The 13170-nt window shown below is 48.3% G+C and overlaps 1 protein-coding gene across 2 annotated transcripts; it reads right to left on the bottom strand.

The window, feature by feature from the left end:
* KRT72 (keratin 72) lies at positions 1-12449 on the bottom strand. Of its 2 annotated transcripts, XM_016201051.2 has the most exons (9): positions 11997-12449; positions 10250-10464; positions 4968-5028; positions 4509-4604; positions 3770-3934; positions 3350-3475; positions 1596-1816; positions 921-955; positions 1-191 (listed from the first exon to the last, which is right to left on the bottom strand). In XM_016201051.2, the coding sequence occupies exons 1-9, from the start codon at positions 12447-12449 to the stop codon at positions 1-3; spliced, it is 1563 nt and encodes a 520-aa protein (XP_016056537.2). The 2 variants fall into 2 exon arrangements, with proteins under 2 accessions (XP_016056537.2, XP_087670036.1); XM_087813910.1 differs by lacking the exon at positions 3350-3475.
* Between the last annotated feature and the right edge of the window lie 721 nt (positions 12450-13170).

Genomic DNA, 13170 nt, shown 5'->3' with positions numbered 1-13170 from the left:
TCATCTGGAGGCCTTCTTTTTGGTTGCACAGCTGCTGCCCGAGGCTTTGCTGAGGGGATCCTTGAACTCACTGCCACAGCTGCCTTTGGTCTTGAGGTCCGCCCCAGGTTTGTAGCTGTAACTGCTGGAGGCGCCGAAGCCCACGCTGAAGCCAGCCCCTCCTGCCGCAGCTCCGGTGTTGCTGATGACAGCTGGAATGGGCAAGAGAAGACCCCAGCCCGGTCATCCTGGCCACTCCCTTAGTTCTCTCCCCTGTGGTGGCTTCACAGAGAGACAGATTCTCTCTGCTGTGCATTTTTAGTTTACTCTGAGCTTTTCATCAGCACTGGTCATTTCTGATGCACTTGGCCCATGTCTTCGGCCTTTTCCTGTTAGTCTGTGTCACTCTGTCACCGTCTGGCTTTAAGCTTCTGCAGGCTCTATCCGTGGATTTGCCACCGGAAGGGCCACAGAAGAGAGGCCTTCGTGGAGGCCTGGGCTGCTGGAGTGTCCCTGCCTGTCCTAGACAGCACCTCCCCTCATTCTCCCTAGCTTTTCAATCTGGAGGAGGGGATTTCAGCTCTTTTTCATCATTTTCCCTTCAGGTTTCCCTCAATAACCTCCTGCTGTCATTCAGGGCCTTTACTTGGGTCTGGCCTCAGCAGAAGCAGAATGTAGCCATTAAGCCTTTTGCTTACGACAGACTCAGTTGTACACTACTGAGTATCATGATTTTCGACAGGTTATTCTTTGTATTTCATGACATTGTCTTTCTCCCTCCATTGCTTCTTCTTGGTCACTAAAGCCAGCTCCCCTTTTGTGCCCCTAAGTCTGCCCTGAACCCACTCCAGTATTCTGCTTTCTCTTTGGTGTCATGCAATTAGGGGAACTCAGACTTGTGGTAGGTGAGCAAGGGCAGGATGGGTCCTGCAGGTACTTACAGATGCTCACGGAATTTGGATATTCACCAGACATCCTGAAGAGAGAAGAAAAAGAGACAAAGCCTTCGTAAACCATCACCCCATTGATCTAGGTAGCCCCCTGTGAATGAGCCTCTCTTTTCAGAATATCCCGCCTGCCACCCCATCCCAGCCTCTTTCCTTCCCATACACCCCAGTGGGACCTCTTAAGAGATGGAGAACCAGGATGAGAAATCTGCTACAAGGAGGCAAAGTGGTTTGGGGATTATCTCATGTGTAAGAAATTATGCCTCCGCATCCCTCTAGTTATGCCCTTGGTCTTAGACAACTTAGAGGAATGAGCTCACATTCTCACCGGGCCCCAACTTTGCCAGAGCGACCTTGAAAGTACATGACTCTTGGAGGCCTTCTTGCCCCTCCGCACCCACTCTTAAGAAAGCATCACGAAGGGCCAAGTGATGCTGTTTCTCAAACAATGCTGACATTAGTACTTCCTCTGCTACCACCTCTGTGGGATTATTTATAACTCATTTCTTCTTGCTGTCTAATTTTGGTCCTTCCTACTGCACCATGTCAAAGCCCATTTTCTATAAGGTTTTACCTCAGTAGGACCTGAACAAAACCAAACTGTATGCTTTCAATCTGTCTACTAATGGGAAGCGATAACTGGTCCAGACAAAAGATATCTGGGCTCACCGGCACTCCTCGCCCTCCAGCAGCTTGCGGTAGGTGGCGATCTCCACGTCCAGGGCCAGCTTTGTGCTCATGAGCTCCTGGTACTCCCGCAGCATGCGGGCCAGCTCCTCCTTGGCCTGGTGCAGGGCAGCCTCCAGCTCATCCAGCTTGGCCCGGGCATCCTTCAGGGCACAGTCACCCCTCTGCTCAGCATCAGCGATGGCTGTCTCCAGGTTGGAGCACTGAGGGGCAAACGAATTCAGTGCTTTGAGTCAGAGCCTAGTTCTGAGATACTGCTCAGACCTCTCCTCTCTGGGTCCTGATGGATGGTAAATGCTTTGAGGTCCTCCTGGTTCCTCCAGTTTTGGACATCACTAGAGGAGAATCTGTCCTTCCCCCACACTGGGCATTTTGAGCCCTAACTCATGCCCTGGCACCTGAAGGTGGAGCGTTCCTACCCTGGGACAGAGGAGGGGAAGAGCCCTGAGAAGGTGGGCACCTGGGCATGTGGCCCCTGCCCTCTCCTTCCTGGTCTGTATCATGGGCTATAAGATTCTAAGACCAATCCTGACAAGTCTTTGAGCAGCTGACTTTAACTTTGTCTCACAGTGTAAAGGTTGTCTTGGGAGATCCTATAAATCATGAAAAAAATAATCAAGGACTAATAAAGTTCCTATTAATAAAATGTCTGTCCAATAAGCCTGCCACACTGAGAGTCTGGCCTCCAAAGTTTCGCAGAGAATCATGCTACACAGCAACAGCCTTAGAAGATAACTGGCAGGTTTTACAAGCCGACAAACATCTGCTGTTGGGTGGAAACATAACTTGCAGGAGGAAGCTGCAGGTGGGGCTCTGTGGCGCCCATGTGAAAGCTGGGGGAGGTGAGGGTGGTAGGGGAGGGGAGCTTCCTAAGCTATTTAGTCTCACGTGTGTGTTCTGGTCACTTGGCTAAGGTTTTGGTGGGATCTAAGTGTCTGGTTTCTCTTTCAGGTATGTCCCTTTCCTCTGGAGTTCCTGAGGCCACATGGAATTCTAGACTATTGTCCAGGTGGTGTCACCCCTCTCTGTCAGGTAGACCCCCAGCCATGCAAACACCCATGGCTTTGGGGGTGAGCGGCTCACAACCTCAGCCGAGACACCTAGGACCCAGCTGCCTGAACAAAGAAAACCGTGTCCCATCCTTGGAACAGGGAGCAGAGCCCTGGGCCAAGGCTAGGGTAGGAGGCTCTTTCTTCCCCAATCTTCTCTAAAATCCACTGCCCAGCCCTCTTTCCTCCAGCAGATTCATCACGTGAAACCTCCCAATGCCTCCCTTTTACCTACTGCATTGGGTCTAACCCCACTGCCCAGCTTTGAAGGCGCCCATAATTCAGCCCTTTCTACCCAGAGCTGTCTTGCTCTCTGCCACCCCACCCATCTGGGCCATGGACCTCCTGCTCGGGGTCTATGCTTCTCCTCCCTGCACACATGCCATGCACGTGCCTGCTCATGTCCACTGCTCCTGCTGGCTCCCTCACCAGGCCCCTTCCCTCTCCTTTCTGCCTGTCATCCCAGTGTAATCCCACCTCCTGCAGGCAGCTCCAGCCCCTCAGCCTCCTACAGCACTTAGGGGGCGTGCCACACACTGGGTGGAAGTTTTGTCCTTCCATACCTGCTCAGACTGTCCTCTCCTGATGAATTACAAATGCCTGAAAGAGGGGCCCTTTTCCATATTTGGTCCCATATGGATTGATGCTCAATAAACCATGCTAGCTGACTCATTGCATAGAGCCCACCTGCTTCTTCACACTCCCTATCTCTGAACGGATCCTCTGGATCAGCCGGTTGAGCTCTGAGATCTCAGCCTTGGTGAGGTTGAGGTCATCCCCATGCTGGCCCGCTGTGACCTGCAGCTCCTGGATCTGAGGTTGGGGGACAAGAGAAGAAGAGCACAGGACAGTTGAGCATCCACTTCTTAAGGGTGTTTAACATGGACGGGGAGGGCCACATGCTGTTCACATTATCCAAGCAGTGTAGACACAATCAAAGGAGGGAGGAGGGGAGAGAGATGACAAGGCCCAACTCTAAGACGAAGGAGATCTCCATTCAGCCTAAATACACATACAAACACATACATGCACACACAAGCACATACATGCATACATGGTGAGAGGGCAGTAGTCACTGGGCCTCGGCACACCTGGCATGCAGCTCACCTTGCTCTGGTACAGGGCCTCAGCCTCGGCCTTGCTCTTCAGAGCGATCTCCTCATACTGGGCACGGACCTCATCGATGATACTGTCCAAGTTCAGATCCCGGTTGTTGTCCATGGACAGGATGACAGATGTGTCACTGATATGGGACTGGATCTGAGCAATCTCCTGGGGGACAGTTAGGGGAGTGGAGCCAGTTAGAGGATCTCCCTGAGGGGAGCATGTCTCCTGATCCTCCCTGGTAAAACCCTCACTGTCCCTTTCTGCCCTTCCCTAGCAGAGCCCAACAGTGCCAGTGCCTGCTGGGTGTTAAGATGCACGCATTGGGTTTTCAGCCCATGTGGGACCACCCTCTCCTCCGTGCACTCAGGACTGCTGCCACCCCATCCCGCACTCTCTGCAGCAACAGCCAACCTTCCCCCATACAATCAAGTCTAAAGTTCTTAAGTGGCACTCAGAGACCTCTAGGGAGTTGTCAATGACCTTTGCTTCTCTAGGCCCCTCATGCTTTAGCACAGCTCACATCTCTGAGACTGTGGATTCCTGGAGGACAGGAATAATTTCTTCTTCATCATGGTTTCCTCAAAGCCCACCTCATCGCTCAGCACATAAGTAGAGCCTCAGCTGCACTAAGTTGAAAGGCTTCTCTGCCAGCCTTCAGTACACAAAAGCATCTGGGTCAAGGCCCAAAAACCACTTGTAAGAGGGGTATACCATGCAAGGAGGTCAGTGAGGTCCTTACCCCTTCATAGAGGCACTTGAAAAATTTGATCTCATCTGTCAAGGAGTCCACCTTGGCCTGGAGTTCAACCTTGTTCATGTAGGCGGCATCCACGTCCTGGGGAACACAGTGAGCGCCAGCTGCCCTCCCTCCTTCTCCCCCTCCCTGCCTCTTTCCTTTCCTCCCTCCCCCCTCCCTGCCACAAGAAGCCTCAGGTTCCCTCCTCTCTCCACCCCTTACCCCCATGCTTCACAGGGAGGTCCCATCCCTGAGAGCAAACCAACTAATGGGCAGTGCCGTGGTGGACCAGAAGTGTGGGTTTCAAACTGCCAGATTCTGGGAGAAGCATGCAAGGGACTTGGAGAGAAGAGCAGGAAAACTGGAATCTCAGACCCTGCCCAAGGGACTAAGGGTCCGTTTCTTGAGCCAAGTGCTCAGGGAGCCCTCCAGGCTTTCTCCAGCCCTTCCTGATCCCCTTACCTTCTTGAGCATCACAAACTCATTCTCAGCAGTTGTGCGTCTGTTAATCTCCACCTCATACCTTCAGGGAGCAAGAGAAAGGAGAGAGGATGGTCACTGGGATAATTCAGTTCTGCAAATGCTCACTTAGCAGTTAGTGACCACCTCTGTGCCGAGAGCTGCAGGGCAGTGGTCTACAAACCGGAGCCATGTACCCCTGGGCATACACAGCCTTCCTCAAGGGAATGTGACAAGGGCAGGTTTAAAGGAATAATTTTCCAGCTCCTTAGTTCATATGCAGACTGCCCTAAAATGGATCTGCCTGGGAATTCATCTGTGAGGGGGCCATCAGGCAGGTTCCACTGCCCACCTCCCTCTCGCAGCTGCCCTCTCCGAGACGGCAGAAAGGCGCACCCCTCCTCCACCTGCCGTCTCAGTGCTGTGCACGAGCCCAGCGTGCAAAACCTTGCAGGCACCAAACAAAACACTATGCGGCCTCCGAGCTGTATGTTATACCCGTTTCCCATTCATATGCCTGTCCAGGTGAACAAGGTCACGGAAACAGGTGTTTGGATGGGGTGAGATGTTCCTAATACAGATATATTGTGGATTAGGGCAGTAAGAGTATTGATCGTTTCGCCTCACTATCCCCTCCCTTGCTATTGTCAAAGGATGTATTACAGGACATTTGTAAGAACAAACAACACAGACACTGGAAAGAAGTAATTAATGCTAGAAAATGGATTTTTTCATACACTTTAACATGAACACATCTTTTCAGCTTTTACTCCTTCCTAAGGCATGTAGCTGACTGCCAAGAAAAAAAAAAGAAAAAAAAAGCCTTGTTGGGTGGCTGGAGTAGTGCATGTTAGTGAATGGGACCAGAACATTTTCTGAAAGCTGCCAGATTTTTCTAGTTATACTGCATAAAACACAGAAAACAAATTTTATGATTTATCTCAGAGTCCATGTGTGTTATTCAAAAGATAATTTAAAACTTTTTTATCACATTATATTATGAAATAGTTGCTTCTATTACAATCGATCTTTATCTCATATTATCTTAGAAAAAGTTCAGCCTTATCCTCCTCTTACTAAGAGAAATAAAAGCACATGCTAGTTGCGGACTGACTGGCTTTCAGCAGTGTACATCTTCTTATTTCATAAAATACATGGGAAAACTTTGGTCATTATGGCTACCAAAATTAAAGACATTCATTTGCTATAAATGATTTTTTGTTATTTACTTATAGAAACCAAACACCAGAGTTCAATGCACACATACATTGATAAAGAAAAATAGTGCATTCTGTAGTACTATTGACTTTATAAACAGCTTATAATTTGCAAAACACATTACAATCCATAATTAAAAGTTAAACCATGAGAAAGCATATATTGATTCATCTTGTTTTAGAACATAAATAATTAGTTAATAAAATAATAATTACATTATTTCTAATAATAATAATTATAAATATACATCATTTAAACCTTGAATTCTTTCAATAATCTACTTACAAGATGTACTTCTTAGCCATTTGCTGGATGGATTTTTATAATAGTCCCCAAAATGCATATTTATATTTTTATTTGAATTTGGAAATTAAATCAGACTTTTTCTGAGAAAAAGCAACTCCTCTTTCTCTGGCTTAACAAGGAAAGCTGGCTTTCCAATTAAGCTAGATGGCAGATATTTTCTCTAAACTGAATGAGCTCAATCTGCAGCTCTAAAGTGTTGGAAAGTGTGTGTGTGGGAAGGGGGTACACATTACAAAAAGTGAAATAAAACATTATTTTTTTAAATTAGCAAAGATGTATTGAATACTAACAGTGTTTTCATGTTCCCAGTCCTTTCTGGTCTATTGAATTAAACACAATGCCCTGAGGAACAGAGTGTGTCGTGTAAACAGTGATCATTTGATCGCTCTTGGTAAAACTGTGATTTTGAAAAACTTCCCAGAAATTTGGAAGGTAAATGACTTTATTGACTAGGAAACAAATCCTTTTTACAGGTCAGGTGTTTTTCCATTTTTGTTCTCAACAAAAATAAAGAAGGAACTGAGATGTCAGCTGAGAGCTGAGAGCCTGTTTAAAAAGGCTCTTTAGTAATGAGTCAGACTGTGATTTTGACACCCAACCATTGAATGTGGGTACTTCGCAGGCACTGAGGATAAATCAATGAACTAAACAAACATCCCAGCCTTCATGGACTGCAAGAGAAAAACAATAACTATAACAAGTGAGTAAATTAGATAGCATGTTGGAAAATAAGTATTATAGAAGAAAAAAAGCAGAAAAACTAGAAAGGCATTCAAAGAACTGAGTAACACTGCTCTTGCAAAACTCCTCCCATTAAAATCTATTTGAATGAGCAGTTTCCTAGCACTTAGGAATGAAAAAATATAGGACTAGAATCCTGTCTAATTCTAGCAAGAATCACTATCCATACCTGAATAGCTAAGCTACCTGGGGAGAAAAAAAAATCTTCCCTGTTCAACTCATTAAGAAATTATTTCCAAAATTATTTTTTACTTTTTGATGTTTAATGTTTATTTAACAAAATTAGTAATACATCTTGTTGTTTGTATAACTCAACCCAGAATAATCGTTAGATGTTTAAAAATATATGATCACAAGAAAATTTCCAAAATTTCAAGTAGAATGCAGATTTTGTGGGTGAACAAGAGACTTTGAGACATAAAATACATTACATTGGAACAAAATCATGTGGGGAAAGTGGCATGAAAACTGGAGTTCAAATGAGGAAAGGATCAAGGTAAAATTTGTAATTTTTAAAGCAGAGCTTGTTCACATTAACTTTTTTGTATTTACAATAAGTTTATTTTTTTCTAATCTTGAGATAAAAGGTTTTCCATGAAATACTCTGTGATTATTTATCTGCCTCACTGATTATCAAATGTGATATAAATAGTCAAATATACTGAATGAAGAATCAGAGGCAGTAATATCATAGAAAAGGGCTTTCTATGGTGTTCTATTAATTTTTTAGGTAAATGATGGTGGGTATTAAACTGCCATAACACCTAGATCCAAGTGGACACATTTCAATGAGTTCATGTAGCCCTTATCATTGTAAATGGCAATATACATAATATACTGGAAATTATGTCCTTTGCAATGACTTAAATTTATGATAAAAAAATTTGTCAACCTTTTTAGATTATGAGGAGATTTTTTTAAACTGTGAATACTTAAAAATTATTTTAGCCCAGCCAGTCATGGCTCAGCGGTTGAGCATCGACCTAGGATCCAGGAGATCACGGTTCAGTTCCTGGTCAGGGCACAGGCCCAGGCTGCGGGCTCGATCCCAGGTAGGGGGGCGGGGGCAGGAGGCAGCCGATCAATGACTCTCTCATCATTGACGTTTCTATCTCTCTCTCTCTCCTTCTCCCTTCCTCTCTCTGAAATCAATAAAGATGTATTTTTTAAAAGATAAAATTAATAAGTAAAATAAAAATTATTTTAGAGTGTCTATGAGAAAAATTTTGACCACTGCCAGAGTAAACAGTGGTGCTTAAGACACACACTGCCTGTCCTCTAGAATTTGGTAGTTTTTTTCTTTTTTATTGACTTAGAGAGAGAAAACATCAATTAGTTGTCCCACTTATTTATGCATTCATTAGTTGATTATTGCATGTGCCCTGGCTGGGGATCAAACCTACAACCTTGGTGTGTTGGAATGATGCTCTAACTAAATGAGCTACCCGGCCAGGGCTTAGAATTTCATAGTTTTACAGAAAGGTCAGTACACTGAAAATTCTAACACAAAGATGGCTTATGGTTAGGATCTTTAATGATATATCATAAGAGAGGTACCAAAAAAGTGGCTAAGAACCCACAGGTGACAAAGATAATGATACAATTAATTTTAAAATAATAATAATAAATGCAGTTGATATTTTTTTTACCCCTTACTACAGGCTAAACATCACACTAAAGTCTTCACATACATTATTTCATTTAATAGCCACAACCTCCCTATAAAGTAGGTTCTATTATTATTTCTCTATTTTATAAATGAGGCAAAGACTTGCCTGAGGTTATAAAGTTAGTTCATAATGAAATTAAGATCCAAATCCAAGACTTCCGACATCAAGGGAAAATGCCTTAATACATTACTATCTGGCTGTTCCCTCTGAATAGCTCTTGTAGGCAGCAAGGCAGGTATCAGTATCTGATTTTCAGAGGTATTAAAACTGAACTTCACAGAGGATCAAGGGACTCACCCATGGTCACTCGACTACTGAGTGGTAATTCGGAATACCTGGTCTTTCCACTCCGAAAGGCTCAGAGCAAGCACAGTCCTTGGATGCCTCTGACTGGACATCTGGGCTATGCCAGGAAGCCCTCTCTTCTCCCCAGAATTCTGCTCGAATCTCCATGGGGCTCCAATATTCCCATCTTACTTTCATTCAATCTCAGTTCACACTGAGTCCATTTCCACTGGCTAGGAGCTGTCTGACAGTGTTCTTTTAGCCTGTCCTCACAATCTGTGTGCTTCCAGAGGTCAGGGACCATGTCCCCTCCTCCCTCAGGATCTCCATGCAGGGCTCAGGCCAGAGCTCTGCTTTGGTGGGGGTGAGGGGAGTAGGCAGGGTGGGGGGACTTCAAAATAGGGATGAACAGGCAGATCAAACGTGGAACAAGAGAAATTGCCCAGCTCTGACCATCACCACCCCTTGAATTGTGGCAGAGTCACCTACCCAGAAATCCTAGCACCTGGAAGCAAACCACCCAAATATCAGATGACACTGAGCTCAAATGTGTCACTCTGTCCTCATTGGCACAACTTGGGAGGAGAGGGGGAATCTCTGGTTCCAAGTACATTCCCAATTATTCTCTTTGATGGTGGCATTCGGCAGTGCAGATATGCCTTATCATGAAAAAGTTTTAAAACCTCATTTTTGCTTAGCTTTAAGATTTGCTCCAAGATTGGTGGAGTGTCTCATGTTCTGGGAACTTCCACAGAAAACCTCACCCTGGAGGAGCTACGAAGCACGTAGGTTGTCCATCTGGTTTTGAGACAATTCTCTTCCTCCCACTCCTCCATTTCCAATATTAAAAATTAAGCATAGCACTTCCTAGGCAATTTGGAGCACCATTTGGGGTAGCTCTTTTCTTTCCTAGGCCTCATTTTGTCAATCTCTCTCCCTCCCCTCAGGAAAGGAAATTGCAATGGGATCAGCAAAAGATCTCAGAAGGCAAAAATCCTGGCTCCAAATGGAAGCCTCATCTGTAATTGAGACCCTCAGGGGCGTATTCTTTGCCTTTCCTCTCACCTGTTCTTGTAGTCCTCCACCAGGTCCTGCATGTTCCTCAGCTCCGAGTCCAGCCTCACCCTGTCCCCCGACAGCGTCTCCAGCTGCTTGCGCAGGGTGCTGATGTAGCCCTCATACACGGGCTCCAGGTTCTTCCTGCAGTTGTTCACGTCCAGCTGCTGCAGGAGGCTCCATTTGGTCTCCAGCACCTGATTCTGCTGCTCCAGGAACCGCACCTGGAACCCAAAGGTGGTCATAACCCAGAATCCCCATGCGGCTGCCTCTCAAGAGTGGGGAAAGGGCCCCGGAAATCAGAAGCAGTCATCCTGGGGCGGGAGTGGGGCAGGAAAGAGCAAGGCTCATTAGAGAGCACATTCGGTGAGGGGGACATGCCTATCTGGGTCTCCAGGACCAGAAACAAGATCCAATCTAAAAGAAATCGGAAAGTGGGCTTGAACAATGCTGTGACTGCCCCCGTGGGTTATCTTGTGATTGAGGGAGCTTCTTTTGCTATAAATGCTGGTGTTTTCAGAGTGAAGGAAAATGGGAAGCAATGAGGGGGGATGGCATTGGAAAGCCACTCTGGCGGTTAGCAAGTTCTTTCTCATGTGCAGCCTAAATGGCTGTTGGTGGGCTTGTTTCTTTGGTTTTCAAAGTGGGTTATCACATCTTTACAAGCTTCCTTCCTACTTGACCAAGGGTTTCACATTTTTGGACTAAATAAACTCAGGCACTCTGCTCCTTAGCAGCATTCCTCTTCCCACCCATCTCTTTGGCATGAGGGAGAGGCGGAAATATGCAGGGAAGATCAGACTGACACGGGGGAAGAAACGACGCCTGTCCTTTCTTCTACTCCTGTCTTCTCCCGCCCAACCACTCCCTTCCCCTTCCCGAGCACCTCGGTGAGGGACACAGTCTATTGCTGTCTGATCTATCACTGGGCCACGGTTCGTAGCCTCCTTCTATCTTAGTTTCCTCATGATAACAGAACCACGGGGTGCACATTGATAAACAAGAACCACTTGGGACAGCACCAGGCACAGAGGAAACTGTATTATGTCCCGTGTCACTCATGATCTAGACCTTCTGCCCCAGGTGGAGAGAAGAGAAGCCCATTCTCTTTCTCCTCCCCATTCATCGGGGTCACTACTTCAGAATCTCCAGAGATATCTTCCCTGTCACCCCAGTCCCTGGGTACCCTCCACACATATAACACCACACACATGTAACTTCACATGCCCTCCTAAACCTTCTCCCTCAGGCTCACCCTTCAATTTTCTGGACCTTTCTGAACACCTCCTCTAAAAATCACCCTGGCTTACAACTTCGTCCCACTTCCTACCCTCCAAGTCCTTCCCCATTCACCAAGCATCATGTCCTGTAGCACCCGCCCGCCTGGGTCCCACCAGTGTCCCTGTCCTGGATGTGTCCCCCACCTCCTTGTCTGACATTGAGAGGCCTCGGAGGGCCCATGCCACGCATCTCCTGCCCCAGACACCACCCCCCTTCCCAGGGTCTCCTGCAAAGAAAGAAGGAAGCCGTGGTTTAGGGGAGTGTGTGCCTGGCACTGCTCTAAGCACCCGGCACACATCCAACTCGCCTCCCTACAACCCTCCTGGGTAAGGGCCACTCTTGTGCCTATTTCACAGATCAGGAAAGGGAGGCAGGAAGGGTAAGTGACTCCCCCACCTTCCTACACAGCCGTCCGCGGCAAAGGGAGCCCCCGCGCTCAGCCGTCACCAGCACAGGGCCACGCTCCGGGACCCACCTTGTCGATGAAGGAGGCGAACTTGTTGTTCAGCGCCTTGATCTGCTCCCGCTCCTGGACGCGCACTTTCTGGATCTTGGGGTCCAGCTCCACGTTGAGGGGGGCCAGGAGGCTCTTGTTGACGGTGACCTGAGGGATGCCTCCTGGCGGGCACACGGACGGACACGCGGGGCCCAGCCCGGCGCTGCCGAAGACGGTGCCCACGAAGCCCCCCAGGCGGCCGCCGGTGCCCGCGCAGTGGCCCAGCGCGAAGGCGCCGCCGCGGGCCGAGGCGCTCAGGGCCAGGCGCCGGCCGCCGCCCAGGCTGAAGAGGCTCCTGCTGCCGAAGGCGGCGCCCTTGACGCCCGCCCGGAACGAGGCCGAGCTGCTGCTGACCCTGCCCGAGATGATGGCTGAGCAGCCGCTGAAGCCCAGGCGCTCCCCGCCGGGGAAAGGGAGCAGCTGTCGGCTCATGGTCGCGAGGATTGGCTGCGGGGCGAGGCTGCGGGGCGAGGCTGCGATGCGGGGCGAGGATGCGCTGCGGGCCGGGCGCGGGATGCGAGGCAGGAGCGGGAGCGGAGGGCGCTGGGCCGCCTGCCCGGGCTCGCCCCTTAAATAGCGCGGGCCTGGCCGGCTGGAGTCAGCCTAATTTGCGGGTCCGAAACATCATTTAGGCCACCTGGGGGCCTCTTGGGTTCTTCATTTAGGAAATTACCACCCCCTCGCTGAGATTTTTGTCTCTTCCTCCCCGAAGTCCCCATAAATCCCCTATAAAGTGGCCCAGACCCCTGCATTTGCTTTGCTCACCTCCTGCATTATAATAATTTGGCTGCCTTATCTCCACTCGCTGCCCTCCAATTACTGGGGTTATCGCTGCCCAGGTCTCCTGGGGAAGCTGCCAGCGGGTCTGGCCGCTCTTGGTGGGAGGGGAAGAGAGAAGCTCCGGGAAGCAGATGTCCCGGCTGGTTCTGCTCCAGGACATAACCCGGGTCAAGGATATTCCGGAGAATCATCCTTAGCCTGCCCCCTGCCGCTTCCTTTGGCTTCTGAATGAGGACGGCTGGGTCCTGAGCACTGGAAGGCAGTCCGGGGAGTTGAAGCTTCTGGCCTATCTGCAAGGAACTCTCAGTCTGTTGGGGGAGGCAGGGCACAGTGACAGGCTTAAAGTCACTGAGAGCCCTGGTCACAAGTGCAG

This window comes from Miniopterus natalensis, chromosome 2, assembly GCF_054644295.1.
Source record: "Miniopterus natalensis isolate mMinNat1 chromosome 2, mMinNat1.hap1, whole genome shotgun sequence".
Classification (NCBI taxonomy): domain Eukaryota; kingdom Metazoa; phylum Chordata; class Mammalia; order Chiroptera; family Miniopteridae; genus Miniopterus; species Miniopterus natalensis.
This window is presented reverse-complemented; position numbering and strand designations above follow the sequence as displayed.